At 36.0% G+C, this 21,389-nt stretch overlaps 2 protein-coding genes and 1 non-coding gene across 4 annotated transcripts; all 3 read right to left on the reverse strand.

Annotated features, from left to right (window-relative positions):
* Nucleotides 1-243: 243 nt before the first annotated feature.
* Nucleotides 244-4,514, reverse strand: LOC111879022 (YTH domain-containing protein ECT4). The gene is made up of 8 exons (XM_023875499.3): nt 4,310-4,514; nt 3,642-3,700; nt 3,248-3,337; nt 2,615-3,006; nt 1,749-2,177; nt 1,074-1,286; nt 841-987; nt 244-584 (listed from the first exon to the last, which is right to left on the reverse strand). The coding sequence occupies exons 2-8, from the start codon at nt 3,667-3,669 to the stop codon at nt 489-491; spliced, it is 1,395 nt and encodes a 464-aa protein (XP_023731267.1). The 5' UTR covers nt 3,670-3,700; nt 4,310-4,514; the 3' UTR covers nt 244-488.
* Nucleotides 4,515-16,818: 12,304 nt separating this feature from the next.
* On the reverse strand, nt 16,819-16,890 carry TRNAW-CCA (transfer RNA tryptophan (anticodon CCA)). Its single transcript has one exon. It is a non-coding gene; the product is annotated as a tRNA-Trp (tRNA).
* A 390-nt stretch (nt 16,891-17,280) lies between these two features.
* LOC111878992 (MACPF domain-containing protein At4g24290) lies at nt 17,281-21,036 on the reverse strand. 2 transcript variants are annotated; one of them, XM_023875456.3, is made up of 7 exons: nt 20,253-21,036; nt 19,856-20,094; nt 19,540-19,741; nt 19,145-19,213; nt 18,615-18,801; nt 18,365-18,531; nt 17,281-18,233 (listed from the first exon to the last, which is right to left on the reverse strand). In XM_023875456.3, the coding sequence occupies exons 1-7, from the start codon at nt 20,538-20,540 to the stop codon at nt 17,541-17,543; spliced, it is 1,845 nt and encodes a 614-aa protein (XP_023731224.1). In that variant the 5' UTR covers nt 20,541-21,036; the 3' UTR covers nt 17,281-17,540. The 2 variants fall into 2 exon arrangements, with proteins under 2 accessions (XP_023731224.1, XP_023731223.1); XM_023875455.3 differs by having other exon boundaries at nt 18,615-18,804.
* Between the last annotated feature and the right edge of the window lie 353 nt (nt 21,037-21,389).

Here is a 21,389-nt window from a genome sequence, read left to right on the forward strand (position 1 = left end):
ATCGTGTTTGCTTACTTTACATATTGATATTTCTCTTCAATGCTTGTTTCAAATAAGGATAATCTGTAAGCGCATAATAGTATGTATGTTTCTCGACTGTTTGACCCTGTCTTTAAAAGTGTCTTATAAAGTCAGTTAGAGGATCTTTTAAAAGTAAAATCATCATGCATTTTGAAAAACATGAAAATAATTGTGGTAAAAACACTTACTTTTCCATTAAAAAATCACATACATAACTAAAACTTGAACGCTTAAAACTCCTGAATTTTTTTTCGCATAACCAAGATAGGACAAGTGTAAAAACAAACTCACCAACAGTGATTTGATCATGAGAAGGGTAGGATATTAAAACCCGAGTTTTACTCTAAGCATATTATAAGATTACAGTAAAATAAACAACAAAAAACACAACCAACTCATTAAAATCCTACCATCTACACAAACCCAAGAGTCAATACCTAAGCCGGATGCTTATCTCTTGGAAGATTTCAACTAAGAGACAAATTTCGTAGATTGATGAGAGATGAAGTTGGATCCAACGACCCATTTGTGCTCATTGATCCTTCTCCCGATTTTAAATTCCTCTGCAAACATAAAGTCAACTTTAATAACATGACATAACAGACTGTATTATATTTGACATGACATGATAGATTTTACTCTGTCTGGCATGCATGACACTAGAACTTAGATGGAGACCGATGTGAACATGACAAAATTTGCATTTATTTTTGTCTGATCCAAAAACGGAAAACAACTTGTTCTTCATCTCTCGTCCATGCAAAGGACATGAATTCCCTTTTTACCCTAACCAACAGAAATAGCCCTAAGAATGTGCACCTCTGGTTGGAAGGCAACTTTGTGAATCCTTCTGGCTTTAAGTGACTTCTCACGATTCTCATAGAAGCTCAAGTCATCTAGCAAAGATGTTTTTGATGGATAGCTTTTGAAAATATCAAGCATTTCTAAACCTTGTTGTAATCCAACCTGATACATGACTTAATATGGTAAGCTATATTTAAATTTTTCCTTATTTACTTAATGGACTTAATTGGGACATGGCTAAAAGATACCTCCTGAGTGTCCCTAGTGTAAGTAACAGGCCGATTATCATTGTTTTCAAGAATAATGTGTCTTAATTGTGTGTTGGGGATGTCTTTTATAATATGCCATTTTAATGGGAAAAAGCCACTCCATTTATCAAGTTGCCAAAAATCCATGTCTTTTTCAAAAACAACTCGCCCTGTCATTTCAGCAACTCCCACAAACTGTCCGCTCCCATTTACCTGCATAATCACAAGACATATATAACTGTATATATAACTGAACAAACTTTGTAGATCCGCTTTTACTTTTTAATGATGAGAATGAAAAGTTCATTCACAACATTTGCATATATCCATGTGAGTCCATGTCCCACCTTTTTTCACTTTATTGGATAAGACAAAAACCGTAACTTTTTGTCCTGTTGACATCACATCAGTCTCAATCTTTGTCCTATCTTTTTTGAATAGGACAAAAAGTTTCAATTTTTTGTCTGATTTACATCACATCGGTCTCAGTCTCTCTCCCACCTTTTTCTATGAGACAAAAAATTAAAACTTTTGTCCCATTGACATCACATCAGTCTCATTCCCACTCCCATGTTTTGGATGAGACAAAAAATGTTACATTTTTTGTCTCATTGACACAGTAACAAACTGTCATGTCATGTCCTGAATAACTCAAGAAGATATAAATCCACTTACTGAAAAAAATAAGAAAACCGGACACATTGACCCTGTTTCTCTTCTTTTTCCTTCAGCCTCAAGAAAAGCAATATCCAACTTCTTGTTGCCATTTGGCGTGCTTGACCAAACATCATATTTAACACACTTATGAACATCGTCTTCACTGTATGACTTGATTATGTAGAACTTAGCTTGTTCATATTTAGTCTGAAACCCATCAAGATTATACTGATCACTTTTAAAGGAATTCCCAAATTCTTGATGCTCGAGTTTGCTGCTTTGAGCCCTAGGCCCACAAGTTAATTCTTCAGATTCTCCATTTGAGTATGATTTATCTCTCACTTTGGAAGCATGGATCATGGAATAGTTTGCAAAAAGGCCTTGGTTTTGATAGGGAAAAGATGAGAAATTTGAACATTGTTGATACCCTTTTGCAACACCTCCAGACTGCAATTATTATAATAATCATAAAAAAGAAAACAACAGTTTCATGGCTAAATTAAGATATGGTGAAAATACGTTGTGCTTTTGTATATATTGCTCTTTTCAAAGTCGGGTGACTAGAGAAATTGGTTTTTTAATGGTAAAAAAGTGTAATGGTTTAATTTCTAAAGAAAATAGTTAAATGGCTAAACGTACGCAAGTGTTTTTTCTTTATTTTGCCCTTTAATGTGATGTTATCTTTTTTGGTAAGATTCCAACTCACATTTACGTGTTTTGCCCATTAGCAATCATTAAAAGGCATTTGTTACATTGATTTTGGTTCTCTTTGTAATATCAAGGGTCATTTTAGGTAATATAAGTACTCTTATTAAACTATGTGTCAACTCAATCATTGTTATTATGGGACAAAAGAAGTGGACTTTGAAAAAAGGATTACACACCTTGTTAACTGAGTAGAGTTGTGGAGTCTGAAGAAACGACTGAGAGATATTAGATGTTGACTGTATATCATCAAGAAGGTAATTTGGGAATCTTTGGGAACTAAAAGCATTTGACTTCATTAAACCATTAGAAACCATGGCAGATTTCGAGCCCCAAGACGTGGAATTTTGGTATCCTGCATCACTGTATGCAGAATTCCACAAGTAACGTGGCATGCCTTCTGATGATGGGAAATGACGATTTTGCCCATCAACACCCAAGAAAGTCTGACCTGCATATGGGTTGTAGCCAGGCATAAAGTAGAGAAGTGAACCATTATTATCCATGAATGAGGCCCCACTGGAATTTTGATGACAAGAACCATCCGAATGATTATAGGTTTTGTTATTTCCTGTAAAAGAGAAATATAAGCTAATCCAATCTCAAATAAATCATCAAAATCCACAATAAAGATGACACGACAAGACTAAGACTGATGTCAATGAAACAAAAACTGCAATTTTTGCTCCACCTAAAAAGGTAGGACAGGGACTCGCCCTCTACCTTTTGTCTATGAAAAAGACATGAATGCCCTTCTCATTTTCATCATCGAAAAATAAGCCCAAAAAGGCAAAATTGAGTGAATTCTAAACCTGGATGATGATGATCATAACAGATTGTGGGAGGATAATATTCACTTTGATCTGTAACGCCCTTACCAATGACTGAAGAAACTGCATTATCTGAATATGATAAGAAAATATTTGAAAGCCAAAAAAAGGGACAACTACAAACTATTTCATAATTCAATAAAGAAAAACATTTAAAGCACCCAAGAACAAAAAACTATAAGTGTCATATTTTCAGAGAATTCAGCCCTTTATGCTAAAATTATGATTAAATTTTAAGTAGTTACAAATTCAAGCAAACATTTGAAAGAACATAATTTCCACGAAAGAATATAAATTCAGCAATTTTGACCACCTAAACTTCTACCAACATAGAATTAAGTGTCATACACCTATAAATGCACAAGAAAAAGGATACGATTATTAATCATTTTGTCCCCAGGCATTATCGATCTTCAATAATTATGCTTATATCACCTGCAACAAGTGAAGGTAATAAAAGTTTTAAAGAACACGCCAAATTAAAACCAAAGCCTTGTCATTTAATATTTTATCTGACAATCAGAGAAATTAACACGAAAGCCCTTGTCAATTTAATACTCTCTCTGACAGCGTAAGTTTATTTCAGATTATTGGTAAGAAATAGAGAAATTTCAAACAGAAAATGAAGTTTAACTTTTAAATAACTCGATTTTTTTTAATTTTTTTATTTTTTATTTTTTTTTGTGGATGAAAACATAAGATTCTTTCAGCAGGGAAAAATGAAAAAGGAAAAGAGTTTTTCAAATTTGCATAAACATAAGCATATTAAAGAGATGAGCTTTTTCAAAAGTTTAGTTGTTTCGTGTGAGAATTTTCATTAAATTGCATAAACGTAAGCATATCAAAGAGATTAAAAACCCCCAATGTAATACTTTGGCTGGAAATTTATTCCGAAAACATAAAAATAATGGGGAAAATATCCTTTTTTTTTCTTTCTAATTGTCACCATAAGAAAAATCCCCCTTGTAAGAGATGAGCAGCAGGGGTGGCGTCAGAAACGATAAGAATGACCAACGAAAGAGAGTCGTTCGGCCGGAACCTGACCTGGAAAGTGATCGGAGACGATGAACCGATGCGATACCGTCGAGGGAGGCGGAGGGGCAAAGATTTTTGGCCGGAAGACGGTGGTGGAGAGAAAGGTGGCGGTGGAGGGAGGGAAGAAAGGCGTGAGTGTTCAGTGTGAAACAGAGTAGTAGTACAGGAAGAGTGTGTGAGGAAGAGGGGCCCTCTAAAGCTAAACCCCTGAATGATGATCTGACGTCTGATGTTTGCTTTGTGGAGTTAATAGGGAACTTATTTGGACCGTTCGATTAGGATAATCCCTCTTTGCATGCCTTTATATTTTTTTTTTGTTTTTGTCAGTATTCTACTTCTTTTATAAAAACAAAAAGTGTAAATTATACCAATTGTGTTTCGGGTATATTTCAAAACTTATGTGAATCCATATTTTTAAAAGTTAATTTGGATCGTTCGTTGATTGTTTGTTTAAAAATTATTCATTTCAACCTTTAAACATTAGAAAAAAAAAACTATTTAGCTCTTAATAATTTATTTTTTAATTTTCTTTAATTCATTTATCACTTTTAAACTAAAAATAAAAAATATCTCCATCATCCCACCCATTTCCCTTTCCCTAATTTCATTTCTTCTCTCTCTCTCTCTCTCTCTCTCTCTCTCTCTCTCTCTCTCTCTCTCTCTCTCTCTCTCTCTCTCTCCTCCTATTTTTAAGCTTCGACACCTCTACCTATCACCGTCATCACCTCCTTCAACCACCACCCGTCATCACCTAAACCTCAAAAAAGGACCCCTAAACCTGTAAATCAAAAAATAGGAGATTCATATCGAAGAAGCAAGTCCATATCGAACCCAAATCTTCCCATCGACGACGGAGACAGATAGGGGATTACATTTCAGGCAGTTTTTGAGATGGTTTTCAGGGGCTGATTTGGTGACAATTCTAGGCGGTTTTGGTAAAGGTAAGGTTCAAAAATTGTAGTCGATATTCAATACTAGGTTTGATGGTTAGGTGGTGGCAGTTGAAGGCATCAATTTTCGAGGGTGTGGCAGCAATGGTTGTTGTTTTCGATGGTGAAGAGGTTGGAAATAAGTGGTGTAGAGGTTGGGTTTCGTGATAGGCCAACGTGTTCCGGATGAAATGTAACACCCATATTCCATGATGGACCAGTTGAGGACTTAAAGGTATCAAAGGCAAGGTTTTTGGGAAAAAAACCTTATGACACAACATGGTGAATGGAGCACCACGACATGGCATGCCAATTGCATGGAACGTGCATCTGATAGTCGTCACGGCGTGGCAAGAGAAATGCCACAATGTGACAACTGCTACAGCCCAAGCCCATGGTTTTTAGGGTTTCTTTATATTTAGGTATCTAAACTCAAGGATTAGGGCATCCTCTTCAGCCTCCACCCCTTCAACATGTGTCACACCCCCAAACCTGAACGGCAAAAACGTTCGGGGGCGGAGGACGTCATGCTCAGTATCATAACCATAGTGAAGAAAGCAAATACAATCATCATAAATATAATTTAAAAGGTTACATTGTTTCCAAATAAATTACATATGATGTTCAAAATATAGCAAAAGAATCTACGCCTTAGCGTCTTGACTTCAGAAATCTTGTGGTTACCTGAATTACTGATTACCTGAGAATACAAGTTGTTTTGAAAAGAGAGTATCAGCATAAAGCTGGTGAGTGCATAAGCAATTTATGAGTGAAGAATAAATGTAGTTACTTTAACTTTGTTACAAGTTTGTTACCAGAAAATCCAATATTTTCAAAAAGGTTTGTTGTAGTCTTAACAGAACTGAGACTTAGTATATGTAAGTAAATCGTCATACTTATGTGTGGTTTTGTATTTAAATAAAACTCTTTTGTGCAAAATCTTAGAATTTCCGTGAACTTTATGTTTTGTTAATACCCCATGAGAGATGTTATAACCATACTAAAGACTAGAAGACCTCGTATGCGACGTTCTTCAGGTGTCGGAATGTTATGACACTTGTCACCCCAGAACTGTCGGTCTAGCTGTTGCAAGCAGCTTAGGTGCGGGTTTGTCAGCCCAGTATAGATCTATACACAACTATCATGTTCTCCATCTAGGAGATTTTGATTATAACTACAGGACTTTTTCTGTGGTACTTAAGAGTACCCCGAAGGAGAATGTCTCGCAAGTTTATTCATTAACAAGTTCACGTAGTGTGCAATGAAATATTTGTTTTGTAAGTCCATTGAGTTACTATTTCTTTGTCAAACGAAGTGTTCAAACTATACCTATTATAGTTTATCAAAAGTGTTGTGTGTGTTCATATGAAACCATGTTATACAAGTCATTGTATTTCCATAAAATGACATTTGAAATAATGAGCGTAAATTGTACACACCTTGCTCAACATGTTACAAGGTGTGGATAACTCTTAACATGTACTCGACGGTTTTGTAACAAAATCAAGTTTAGGTTGGGTAAAATAGTTTGTAAATAGGGCACAACATTGTTGTCGCTGTCAATATAAGTTTCAAATATATTTTGGTGTTTTAACTGGTATCCCCCCCCCTAAAACTAAAGAAAACGGGAAAAATGTAGGGGTATGAACTCACCTGGAAAGTGTGGTGATTTAACGAAGACGGGATTTTTCCTCGGGCAGCACTTCGACCGGGAAGTGGTGAGTTTTTCAGGAATCTCGGAGCTTCAGACCTTCGTCGGGGCTTGGATATGAAACTGGGGTGTCAGGATAATTTCGGGAGGCTCGAGAGTGGAAAAGTGGAAGAGTGAATGGGAAATTTGCAATCAAAACTCGGAAGCATCGCATGCTATTTATAGGAGGGCTCCCAGGTTTTGTACGCTAGGCGTACATCGAAGTACGCGGGGCGTACCTCATACTTTGGGCGTACGTCAGCGATGACGTCTCCGGTCTATGGTTTTCGGATGGGACTGCAGTAGAGGGTGTAGGGGCGACGTGGCCGATCCGAGACCCTTCATTCGGTACGTTGGGCGTACTCCTTCGGATAAGCCTCGAAGTGTGTGCCAAAAACTTCAAAAATGCGTAACTTTCGCATACGAGCTCCGTTTTTGACGTTCTTTATATGCATGCGTAGGTGAGAATATACTCTACAACCTTCGTTTAGATTTCGTTGGCTAATTTTGACTTTATTTTTAGTAATATATTTTTAACAGGCCGGGACAGGATAAATCCGTTAAAAAATCATAACTTCTTCATCGGATGTCGACTTTCATCTGTCTTTTTACCGTTGTATTACTATTGTCTAGATCTTTAATTCTCACTTAGGTTGCGTTGTCTAAAAATCGTTCGATCTTTATTTCGAGTTTTTAGCTGTCAACTGCTGTTCTGAAACTTATAAAAATCATAACTTTCTCATACGAAGTCATATTTGGACGTTCTTTTTATGTATGCTCACTGTTTTTTACTATCTACGACTTTCATTTAGATACTTAAGGCCAAAAAGTATTTTATTGAAATATCACTTTTCATGCTTAACAGTGTTTTACCAGTTTTGTCGCGAATCTTTGATTGGTCATAACTACTTCGTTATAACTCGGTTTTTTGAGTGTTCTTTATATTTCTGAAAACCTTGACACAATATCTAACATTTTATGTATCCCAATTGGTACTTTTGAACCTTTTATTTTTGACATTATTTTTATTGATTCCAAAATAGATTATAATATTTGACTTTTTGGACATTACATTGACTTTGAATATCGGGTTGTCACAACATGAGACCCTAACCTCCATGGATGATTGAGAGCTTGGTTTCTTGATGAATGCCTTGTTCTTAGATATTGATGAAGCTTGAGGAAGGAGAAAATCATTTTGGTGCAAGGAAGCAAGGAACCAGCTTGGATCCATCATCTTCTTCATATTTCTGAGTTGTTAGATGTATAAAGCTCATATATTGTGTAACATCCTGATGTTAAGGTACTTTCTAATTTTGGGCTTTATGATTTTTGTACATTGAATTTTGGTCCATAAGTTGAGAAATGGTAAAAAGAGGCCCAATGTGGCTTTTAGTGGATTTTAAGTCGGATGAGTATGCCATGTGTATGTGGGTGTACGCTAAGCGTACTAAGGCATGCCTCAGTACACTGGGTGTACGAGGGTGGCATGCAAAACCCTAATTTTGGGGACTTGGCTCATATTTAAGCATCTTTATGGACATAAACCCTATTCTTATCCAGCCTCTTTCATAGATTTCGACCCTCAAGCAACCCTAGAGCAAAAAGAAGCCAATTTGTAAGCCTTTAAAGTCTCTTTTTGTTCCCAAAATGATGGTTCTTGAACAAAGCATGTTCTTGATCCATTAATTCGTCCTTTCAGACCTTTGGGAGGGTCTTGAGTCATAAAAATGGGTCCCTAAATGGTTAGTTTTGCTCCATGCATCTTGTAAAAGGTCTTAATGGATTAAGACCTTGAGTTAAACACTTATTAGGCACGCTAAGTCATAAATTCGGAGACTTTATGACTCCTAGGAGTATTTTAGCCATGGATTTGCAATATGCGCGTAAGAGCTTTAGCCATTAAGATCTTAATGGGAGTTTTGGGGTTCTGGGAGTACGCCCTGCATACGAGGTCAACCACCCCGATGGTGGTCAAGATGCGAGGACTCGTGTACGCCCTACGTACTTACTCTGAGTCGATTTGGCTGAGTTGACTTGGTTGGGTTGGCTGAGTTGACTTAGTTGGTTTGACCATTTTTACTTTGACTTTGATTAATTTTGACCTTTAGTGTATTTTGGGTATTTGGGATTTTGATTGAGATTGGTCATATGGTTGGAATAGGAGACGGTTGGAGCTGAGATTCGGAGTCGAGACCTCATCAGCTTTTGTCCGGTTTGCGAGGTGAGTTTTCCTTACTATTTGTGGGTCGAAGACACCAAGGCCGACCCATTGGTTTGATATTCACTGATATGCGGAATATGGAATAGATGTGCATGATTATGCTAGTTATTCATATGCTAGTCTGGTAGATCTGTAGTACTACCTGTGATTCTGTTTGCGTGATTATCTATATATGTTTATTATGTGGTATATGTCGACATATTGGGTTGGTTTGAGGTTTTACTGCTCCGTGCGGTAGCCAACAAACCCTAGAGCAATCCAAATATGAGTTAAGGGTCGAGTAGGGCATGCCAGACTCATACTGAGGGTTCATGAGCATTCCAGATACGAGCTGAGGACTGGGCGGTATGTCAGACTCGTACTGAGGGCTTCATGGTAGTTTAGTCTGATGACTGATCTGATTAGGGATCAAGACAGACGTATATTGTGGGCCCCCAGGGCAAGTCAAACTTATGTTGTGGGCTCATGGACAATCCAATCTTTTAGTTGTGGACCCATTGCATGTTGTTATTGTATTTTTTATTTGGTTATGTGTTGGTACTTTGGGGGAACTCACTAAGTGTTGGCTTACAATTTTGGGGTATGTCTTAGGTACTTCGGATGACCGTGACAAAGCGAAGGCGTGACCGTACACATCCTCTTGTTATGATCTATGATTTTGGGAAAAATCTGATGACAGAAATGTTTTGAAAACTATTTTGTAAACACTTTACGGATTTGGGTTGTATTTAAAAAGTTTAAAATTGTCATGATTTTTATGGATGTTACATATTGACCTTTGTTCTTCTTGATGCAAGTTTAAGTTCGGTTGGTATGATTTTGACCCCTTCCATGGATGCTCTTAGAGTTTGAGGAACTCTAGAGTTTGTTATGGATTTATAAGGTCAATAGGCTTTTGATTAATATGATAAAGAGTCGTGTTTAGAGTACCTTGTGTCCACGCTTAAGTTTTGGTCATATTAAGGACTTAATGGACTTAGGGTTTTAGATCTTGTCTTAGGGTGAGGTCCTAATAGATAAAATTTGAAACTTTATCCATTAAGTCATTAAAAAGTACTAGATCTAAAGTTATGGGTTTAGATCTGTAAGGATTGACCTCTTAATGAAGAATATGACATTCTTCCAAGAACCATGACATGGACTAGGGCTTCCTACGATGTGAAGGTGTCATGCATGTTGATTATTTTTTCCTGACATGCCCACGACATGGCCAACAAGTCTTCGCATCGTGGTAAACGCTGACTTGGTTGAATGTTGACTTTTGTTGATTGTTAATTGTTGACTTTCGACCAGTTTGACTTTGGATCAAACTTGAAGGACTTGGGTTATTGATTAAGGATTTATCTTTGTTCGGTGATAGTCGGTTCACAGGAGCAACTAGTGCAAAGAGTGAGGGTGTTGTCGTGTTCCTTGGGTCTTCGATTCATGTGAGTTTCCTCACTATACTATGTGTTACATTATATATTATTATATGTTAGCATATAAGAGTAGTGGTTTAACGTCCCAAAAAATATAGTAATTTTTTTCATTTTCGAAAGATATTTTCATAAAATCATAAGGTATCCAATTCATTGTTTCAAAACATAACCTTAAAAATCAAAGTATTAATAACATCTCTCAAACATAAATCAACGGGGTAATATGTACAATCACGCCTGCGGCTTCCATCGATCCTCTAAAGTACCTGAAACATTTAAACCCACAATCGTAAGCTCGGGTATCATGGCCTACAGCACAAAGCCGAACCGCCTCAACCCAACCACAACATGTCGACGTATGAAAACAATCAATCAAATAATAACCAAAAAATGCAGGTAATCATAACATATCTAACAATCTAACAAACCACTACAACATATCAACATCCTGCACACAAAGGATACATAATACAGTACAAATTATAGTTATAAAACTCACTTCGCAATCTAACAAATAAACAGTACAGCTCACCCGAATCCAAGAACTGGTACTATGAGTCACTTGTAACGCCCGCAGACTCGGGCTAGTTAATTTAGACACAGTAAGCGTTAAAAATGACTTTTTGATGGAAGATTATTTAGAGTAAATAATATTAACCAAGTTATAGTATATGGTTATAGCGACTCACATAGGGAGTTAACAACACATAAAGTTTACGGGAATTTTTATTAATCAAAAAGGGTTTTATGTCGATTTAAAATCATTTTCTATATCAATAAGCACGGATATTACTGTACACTTTCGGTCTTGGTATTTAAGACTACACGTCATCCATTACGGGATTTTCCTCAAATCAAAAAGGGTTTTATGCCGATTTAAAACCACGTTTATATCTTTAAGTATGGCAAATACTTGTTTATTCTTGGTCCTGGGATTTAGGACCACATAACTTTTATAAGGAAAATATTGGATTTTTCTTGGTAACACACAACACATTACAAAGAACGGTTTCCAAACTCTTTAACTAAAAAGCTTATGAACTCACCAACTTAATTGTTGACACTTTTTCAAAATTATTTGTATTCTCAGGAAATCAACGAAACCAAGTAACCACAAGCTTTTGAGGATGGAACGCTACGACGTTGAACAACTATTTTTATATCATGTCGTGATCAATCATTAAAATATGTAATACTTGAAACCGTGTAATTCTTTCCTGATTATATTTATGAATGGTTGTATTTACTTTGAGCACTATTATACTCGTTGTTGTGATACTATACATGAAATCCTCCACCCCTGGACGTTTCCGCCATCCTTGATTTGGGGGTGTAACACCAAATGTGCCTCTTTTGATAAAGATTCAATAGATAATAAAATATACTTGCAATACTAGAAAACAGACCTTTAATGACACGATTTTTACGACACGCACTGATTAATGATACACAAAAGGTCGTGCCCTAAAAATAACGTTAGATCTTTAGAAATTTGAAGAATTTAGGATGCGCATTTTTGCGTGCCCTAAAATTAGTGTCTCACAAAAAAACATGGAGGGTACTTATGTTAAAGGTGTGTCGTTTAGAAATGTCGCTTTATAATTTTACAAACGTGCTCTTCAGCAACTAGCAGCAGGAAAAAGGAAATCAAAAAATTTAGAAAACCCGCCTTCCTTCCTTGTTTCCCTCTTTAGCTCTGGGTGTGTTCTTTGATCACAAAAATCTTCTCTGGTCTTCCTCCGCCTCCCTACATCGGGTGTTGCTTGCTTCTTTCCCTTGTACTCCTACCGCCGCCACCGATTGTTCCTCGTTCTTTGACATCGATCAAGGCTCACTTACTTCTACCCACTGGAACCACCATATCTCCCACTCGATGTTGAAATTGTCAGAAAAAGCCCTAATTCAGTATTATACTCTCAAGTATCAATATTAGGAATGCAAATCTTGATTCTCGCTTGTTTCTGATTCCCCACGGATAAATCGAAAAACACATAGACGAAGAACCGTAACTTTGCTGTAACATCCCCCTCTGGCACGTATCACAATATTATCCGCTTTGGGCCACTCGGCATGAGGACTTCCAAAAGCGGACAATATTGCGATACGTGCCAGAGGGGGATGTTACAAATGGTATCAGAGCTAGGGCATGGGTCAATGTGTTCGACGGGGACGTCGAACCCTATAATGGGGGGTGAAAGTGGGTTAGATATGATCCTACATCGGCTGGGAAGGAGAACTAAGCACTCCTTATAAGGGGTGTGGATACCTTCCCTATCACATCGGCTTGGAAGGAGAACGAAACATTTCCTTATAAAGGGGTGTGGATACCTTCCTTGTCACAACGTGTTTTAAAGCCGTGAGGGCAGCAAATCCCATAAGAACTCTGCAGTTAAGCGTGCTCGGGCGGGAGTAGTACCAGGATGGGTGACCCCCTGGGAAGTCCTCATGCCGAGTGGCCCAAAGTGGACAATATTGTGATACGTGCCAGAGGGGGATGTTACATTTGCTCCATTAGCTTGTCGATTGCATCTCGTCATCATCTTTGAAACTTCCGCATCAGAGAGCTAGGTAATCAATTTATTGTTCGTTTCTTCACATACTTTTTTTTCTAGTTTTGAATGATTTGGTGGTTTCTATGTAAAAATTGGGACCATATCCTACAAAAAATTGAACATTTTGAATAGAAAGCGAATCTGAATCTAGCACTCTCGATATGATTATTATTGTTTCTAAAGTTGAGTTCATGGATGTTGTCAAAACGAAATCAATCTGTCTCATGAATTCATCGATTTCTATTTGGAGGAGAGATCTCATTAATTTTCCCCCTTTTGATTCTCTGTTGCAAACCATAATTCAATTCAACAATCGGGGACCTCCATTGTTGATCTTAAGAATTTTGAGCAGCAATGGCCACCAGATATTGGATAGTTTCTCTTCTCATTCCCAACACTGATTGGTTTCTTGTTATGCTTAAATCTTAACAGCTATCATGGAAACCTTCAACAACAGTTTTGGATCGACACCTTCTAGCAGAAGATATCATGTACGTGTTCATGTGCAACTATTGTTGATTCGGGAACAACCTTGCTTACTGGTCAAACTGTATGTATCTCATGTGAAGCTTTTGTTAGAACTATTAATCTCATTGATTTCAAGTTTTTCATATTTATTGTATCTAATTAGTTTGTAAATTTTTGTTACAACTTCTATTGATTTGTTTTATCTTTCCATGGAATGATTATTTGTATGATATTAAATTTTATACAATGGATTGTATTTTTTGTATATGGTATTTTATTATTATTATGAGACATTAAATGCAAATTTAATTTGAAAATTAGTAAATCTATAAATAATATTGTTTTAAACATTTAAAATTATGATACGCAAAAATGTGTGTCATCTTCATTTATGACATGACCTTTCTTGACAGGGGCTTTAATGATACACAATGCGAGTCGTATATGTGCGTCATAAGGTTACGCGCGCAAATGCGTGTCGTCTTCCTTTATGACAGGGCCTTCCTTGATACGCATTGTGTGTCGTAAATGAGCGCCGTAAATGCGTGTCGTAAATGCGCGTCGTCTATAGACGACGCACAAAAAAATGTCGTCTCTCGTTATGACACGGCCTTCCTTGACACGCATTTTTGCGTCGTCTGAGCGTTTTACGACACACATTGCGCGTCGTAAAAGGCTGTTTTTCTAGTAGTGTTGATTTCGGGAGAGTTATGTGTGTGTGTGGCTACAACAACACGATGAAATTATTATGTACTTCAAAGGCTAAACAAAATAGACTTTAAATGAGACAACAATTCATCACCATAGCTAATTAGTTTTAGCTAAAACTCTGCTTGTAATCGTTAATCTTAAATGCACTAGAGAGTTATGTATAAATTTATACGTGGTTGACACCCTAACCTGTAGTTGCTAGTGACAACCATGGCGGTAAGTAACAACATGGATAACTCTCTAAACATTTACGACGTCTGATGAAGCGTCGTGTGGGGCACAATTTTTTTTTTCAGGAGCTCGATTATAGGAACTCATTTCAACTTTGTCCAAGAGCCTTAAAGAAAGTAATAAACATAACAATAACCACTATTAGAATATACCAAATTTAAAAATACTTATATTTAACTAAGTTAATTATATCTAAAAAGATATTTTCAAATTATATTCAAATTTGTGAACTCATCAACATTATGTTGATGTTTTCAAAGCACATATATTCTCAAGGAACTGAAAGTCAGGCATGGTAGTACTTGGAGATCCGTTTGGAGTAATATTTGTTCGACCTTTGTTATGACAATAATTTGTATTTTTTCCTGACACAACTCGGGATTAGGGTTTTAAAATGTGAACTATGATGTAACCGATGATTATTAATGAAAAGTAATGTTTTGTGTTATATTTATGTGTATTGATCAATATAACTGATACATGTGATCCACGATCGCCGCCAATCGAGGGTGTGACATGGTGTTTTACATTAATTAAAAATGAAAATTTTGTTTGTGAAAACTGATCGTTTCATGAAGTGGTTCATGGTGTAGGTGGTGTTCATGAAAAGAAATGGTTGATGGTTCTGTTAATAGGGGAGGCTATAAACAAAACAATAAAATGTGGTCGAAATTTGACTTTAAGAGGTGTGCTCCGGTGGTGGTTGGACGAAAGTGGCGGATCGATGTTTTTTCAAGAGTTAACAGAAGAGGAAGGAAGATAGATGAGTAAATGGAAGGTGTAGGGTGGGGTGGATGGGGATGTTGAGATTTAAAAAAAAACTAATAATAATAATAGTCATTTTATGTTTCGTAAGGGATGAAATGTACAAATTTAAACTAACGAGGGATGAAATGTGCAACTTTCAACCAAACAATGGATAATCCAAGTTAATTTTTAAAAATAGGAAGTAAACATGTGTTTTGACACATACACGAATAACTATTGGTGTAACTTATCCCAATAAAAAAAGGTTCAAACTGTGTGGGCCAAATTGTGTTGAATTATATATATTTATTGAAATTGTGAACTTTTTATACCTCTAATTGCAACAATTTTTTATCGTTCTTTGAAACAGTTTGCTCTTTTGGGATTGGTTTCGAAATTTTCTATTTTTTTTTTGGATCGATCTCAAATGATCTTGAGTCGGTCTACTCTTTTATTGGACCGGTATTTTTAGAACCGATGCTGATCTTTTTCAATCTGGTCTCACATTTTTTACATACACCTTTCTTCGGTTCAAAATAATACATTAAGAATTACTAAAAATGGTACAATAAAATTTAATAAAATAATGAAGGGAATAAGTTGGGTGATCTGTGATTAAAATATATATATATATATATATATATATATATATATATATATAATTAATTACACAAATGATATTTTGGCTTTCGGTCTTTTTTGAGATCAAACTGATCTTAAAACAGTCAAGTCTTTTTCTATTTTTTCTAGGACCAGTCTCGGAACGGTCTTTTTTCGATCCGTTTTTTTTGTGGCCAATCTTTTTTGGTTCAATCTCGGTTTTTTAGACAGGTTTTACCTCAAATCACCTGAATTTTATTATCCATAAGGTTTTGTAATTACTAGATAAACTGAATAAATTTATAAACCTGACCTTATACATTTAATCATCCACTAAACAAAAATTTCTGCAACCTTTCTTAACTCTTTCTAATGTATATATGTCTTGATACACCTTCACCAACATGTCAACTCCTAACCTTACGACTGGTAACAGAACTTTGATCTTCAAAGTTGTGTGCTCTTGAGGAAAACATTTCCTATATGACAAAAAAATCGAAATTATTATTAATAATTTACATCAGAAGCTATTTACTAAAACAGTATAATTATGATTATAATTTGAGAAATTAAATGTTCTTTTATTTTTATTCTTAATTTTCTTCCTACCTATTTTAAATGATGATAAATATATATTAAAATATTATCAAAATATAACATTTATCACCATTTTACATGGATATGAAAAAAAGATAAAGAAGTATATTTAATTTATGTTATAATTTATAGTACAAGTTATGACTTTGCTTTTCAAGTATATGTTAGTGACAAGAATATAGGTGCCACAGGTGTATAATGAGGTAAATCACGTTTAACACACACACAGACACTTGAATTCGAGTATACGACGAAGATGCAAAGGAAAGTGTACAAATGATTCAAAGGAAGGTCTATAAGAATAGTGTAAGGATAATAAAAACAAAAAATGTACGGGATATTAGAGGGTATTGAACCCGACGTGAATCGAACACGCAACCTTCTGATCTGGAGTCAGACGCGCTACCATTGCGCCACGGATCCCTTTGCTTTAAATGTGAAGCAATATATATTTATTTTATCGACACAATATGAGTTCTGCAACTCTACAGACGCCAGCCTTTATAAGTTACAACAGAGTCGATCAATTATGAAATTTCTTTATACTTTTCAGATTGAAAATGACTTCCACATCATCTTCAATTACCAATTACGTAGCCAAGTCTCTTATCTAATATTAAATTATATAATTACAAACAATTAAAAATGAAAATTATGGATTTATTTCACGGTTCGACTAATATAATTGAATACATATCGATTACATATCGATGACAAGGCAACAATTAAATGTAAGATCCTCAAATTCTCCCATACCTTTTTCCTTTTAAGCTGAACTTATCTATTTCACCCACTAAATTCAAACATAAAATATTATCCAAATCACTTCATTTATAAATAAATTAGTTGAACACTGTCACCTTCGTACATACCGTTGCAATTTGCTCGGAAAACCAACCCCCCAACACCACAAATGTACCTTCTTTTCTTTACACATCACACACAGGAAAAAAACAAAAAACCAAAGCCGAAACAGATATAACTAACGCAAATCACTTGAAAAAAAAAAACATTATATAACCTTAATATCTCCAAAATACAAAGTTCAAAACAACCTACAAACATATCATCACCTAATCCACCATTTCTTCTTCTTCATCGGGCAATACCAAAGTCAACAAAGAATACTTGACCCGAAGCGAAATCTTTCCCTTATCCACAACAAGTCGGGCCCCAGACACAACCCAATACCCCGGGCTCTCTTGCGGGCCCCGCATCATCTCCGTTGTGTCCACAAACTTCAACAACTTCGGTGCTTGAACCGGGCCCGGCGGGCCCCCGGGATAAATAGCCGAATTTATGTTAATGTCAACGGGTTGAGGTTGCGGTTTTAAGACCGCGGTAAAATGGTGACTTATCAGAGTTGAAATGAGGCCGGATTTCCGGGCTAAGCCCGGGGATCCGTCCCATTCTGGATTCTTGGTTGCAGTGCAACCGAGAAGTTTTGAGAAGTGGAGACGTAAGAAGAGGACTTTTTTGAAGCCGTGGTCCCCTACGTGTAAGTGGGCCCCGGTTACGATTGAGTGTTCGTCTTCGGATTCGACCGGAGCGGTGCAGACGTGAGAGAAGTGTTTCCATTGGACTTTTTCGTAGTAGCGACGGTCGTCGGAATCGGAATTGTAGATTCCGGTTCCGGTTACGGAGTCTTCTAGTTGGAAGATTTTTGGGAGGGAAGAGAGGTGTTGGAGGTGGATTGCTAACCGGTTGCTTCTTTTACCTTCGAGGTAAAGCCGGAGTCCCGTTACGGGTCTCTTTCCTACATCAACCTATTTACCAAAAAGTAAAATGATTAGAAAGTAAATGACCATTTTACCCTTATATTCCAAAACAAAACAAATTAAGTTGATAAGTGCTTAACCCATTAAGCTCATTGAGAAAAAAGAAAAGTTGAAATTACCGGATTGGTATTCACATAGAGCTTGGGCCCAAAAAAGCTGAACTGTAAAGACGCTGTACTTTGCTGCTTACGTTGTGGGCCCAGGGGGAGATCACTGAACACCGGGGCCCACTGTCTCGGTAGCTGAAATTCCAAAAACTGATGGAGCTCTTCGATCGGTGGTTTATCTGTAAACAAAACCTTAAAGTTATAGTTTTAACTGAGAAATCGACCTAATCTGGGAAGAAGGGTAAAATGGTCATTTTCTCACAGCGTAAATAGAGATTTATGGCATGACTCAGGTATCCACTTCCGGAAACACCATTAAGCAAAGAGGTTATTGGAATGAAGGACATTGTGATCACATCTGGTTCTGATTGTACTGTATGTAACCACTCATTATGTTTTAGGTTCCTGTCATCACTCCCACCTCTCCTTTTGCAAATGCTTACAAGATCCTGCTATCAATTGAAAACAATCAATTTTAGCAACATACTTTGGTTTATTTGTGTATTATTTACAACATCCTACTTTCATTTCTTTATGTTATAGCATTCTACTTTCAACTTTTTTTCTTATACCTTGAAAATCTACAAAATTAAGCAGTGAAAATTGCTTTTAATTTGGATGACACTGCTATAACTGGGTAGAATTTTCAAAATATAATATGAAGAAATACAATTAGGATGAAATAATGGACATATCAATGAAAGTATGTTGCTATTTCTTACATTTAACCTTAAAACAAACGACAGAAATTCAGTTATATCATAGGGAAAAAAATTGCAAGAGGATAGATACCTCCTTATAAGTATAAGAGCTAGAGGGGTCTGTATCTGCAAACCTTAGTCTGTGCTCTCTGTTGTTATACTGAATCAAAAATAGCCTGATAAGATGATTATAAACAATCTAAAGAATAAACTACAAATAACAAAAAAGGCAAATTGTGGGAAATAGCAATATCAGCAATGTAGTTTTCTATATTACCCATAATAGCAACATACTTATATTACATTTGACAAGTTACCAATTATATATTGCTATTACCAAGAAAAAAATGTAAGTACATTGCTATTATGGGTAAAGAAACATAAACACATTGTTATTAGGGTTAAAAAGTAAAGTAAATTGCCTATATTGGTACAAAAGAGTAAAGTAGGTTGCTATTTCCTGAAATTTGCTCATAACAAAAGTACCTTGTCATTTTGAGAAATGTGTTCAGAATCAATGATAAATTGTCCATCAGAGTCCACAAATCTTTTGTCTGCCATTGCCTTTAGCTTTTTCTGTACATCAGCAGGTTCAAGGGATGATGCATGCTGTTGTTTCATATATATAACATCTTTTCCACCCATTTTTACACCCACAATTATATGAGTGCCAAAAGTTTCAATAAACCTTGAAGAATAAACAGAAGAAGGAAGAAAAATAAATAATTTTATCAATGAATAAAAAGACAGATGACATATATACATCTCTAGCATTGAAAGATTTAAGGGTTTGAATCTAAACCTTGCTAACAAAGCAGGCTCCCATGAAGATGGAACAGCATTCTTGACATGATCACAGAGTACCATTTGAGATTTTTCTAATGCAACAGTGTACAAAGAGATGAAAACGCCATCAAAAGCTAGGGTTTTGGTACTGGATGCATCTTTCTGCCAACTTCCAGAAAATTCAAACATGGTGTTAAAGAGGCCTGAAGGAATTTTCCCAGTTAATGATATTTCCTGATTGAATTGCTCCGACATCTGCCAATAAAAAATGCAGAAACTTATATATTAAAGGCAAATTTATCCATTTCTAGAAAGAAATAGCATAAGGAAATTCAAACCGCATGATTAAAGCAGATACATCATTGCATATAAAGTAGCAATTAAAAGCACAAAAAAAGTAAAGTTATCCATACCTGCTGAAAAGAGAGAACATCAGACCGAAATCGAGTACGCTCGCCTTTATCACATTTGATGGATTTGGATACATTAGGGATTAGAAGACCACCAGGAAGCACAATGTCTCTACCTTCATCCTCCTCAATTTCGATCAAACGGCAATTTCGATTTTGATTAGCACCAACATCTGAGAAAGATTCACCTTTGCGATACTTAAGCCTCAGATCTAATGAGATATCATAACCACATCCAATCGATTGAATCGCAAAATTTGCAGCTTCAGCAGCTGGAAGCTTGAGCGCCATTTTTAACTTGAAATCCTCCGAAGTCCGAGCAGAATGAATTTACTCTACAAATGCATCTCACCCAGTTTATATAAACCAGTGTTGTCTAACACACTTCAGCCGAAGTTAGCCCCACTTAAAACTCCATATAAATGGACGTGTGGGTGTCGATTGAGTCGCTGCAAACACTTGCCAAACTTTGTTCTGCTATTTCATGCAAGATACCAGCAAAAACAACAGTAAATCCGGTTCAAGAGCGAGATTTCATCAAGAACCCTAGATGGAAGAGCTGGGTGTGAGATCTATGGAGTGATTCGAGGGATTTGGGGGTGGTAAGAAAAAAAAGCAGGGGCTAAAGTTGACCAAGACTTGAAGAGCTTTTGACCCACAAATCGTTCTTTAATTAATGATATTAAAAGCGAGAAAGAGAATCCATTAACGAATTCGATGGTGGAATCGACAGGAGTGAAGTGATGATTTGGATATTGATTTATGAGCCAGACACGCAACCGAGCAGGGATGACAATGGGGATTTATAAAGGAGTTTTTATTTTTCAAAAATATTAATTGCTACATTATCAAATTAAAATATATTAAAAAATTTATAATATAGGAACCTTTTAAAAATGAGAAAATTTGTGATATAACCATTTATTTTTCGAAAATATTAATTGCTACATTATCAAATTAAAATATATTAAAAAATTTATAATATAGGAACCTTTTAAAAATGAGAAAATTTGTGATATAACCAAAAAGAAAAGGATGTTTGAAGAAAATGACCAAGGAAAAATGGATTTTGGAAAATGACTAAAGGATCCGTATAACATCCTGTGCGGATCTATTAGCTACTCTGCGGAACCGCTACAT

The sequence above is a fragment of the Lactuca sativa genome, chromosome 9 (genome assembly GCF_002870075.4).
Source record: "Lactuca sativa cultivar Salinas chromosome 9, Lsat_Salinas_v11, whole genome shotgun sequence".
NCBI lineage: Eukaryota > Viridiplantae > Streptophyta > Magnoliopsida > Asterales > Asteraceae > Lactuca > Lactuca sativa.

What these genes read in the sequence shown, in the direction of transcription:
- LOC111879022 (XM_023875499.3), bottom strand. Translation starts at nt 3,669, where the DNA reads ATGCCTGGGGACAAAATGATTAATAATC. An exon ending in GGACAAAATGATTAATAATC is followed by an intron (nt 3,338 to 3,641) that starts GTATCCTTTTTC and finishes TATCATATTCAG; the next exon opens with ATAATGCAGTTTCTTCAGTC. An exon ending in TTATGATCATCATCATCCAG is followed by an intron (nt 3,007 to 3,247) that starts GTTTAGAATTCA and finishes TCTCTTTTACAG; the next exon opens with GAAATAACAAAACCTATAAT.
- LOC111878992 (XM_023875455.3), bottom strand. Translation starts at nt 20,540, where the DNA reads ATGGCGCTCAAGCTTCCAGCTGCTGAAGCTGCAAATTTTGCGATTCAA. An exon ending in GCTCTTATACTTATAAGGAG is followed by an intron (nt 18,805 to 19,144) that starts GTATCTATCCTC and finishes TTCAATTGATAG; the next exon opens with CAGGATCTTGTAAGCATTTG. An exon ending in TCTATGTGAATACCAATCCG is followed by an intron (nt 18,234 to 18,364) that starts GTAATTTCAACT and finishes TTTGGTAAATAG; the next exon opens with GTTGATGTAGGAAAGAGACC.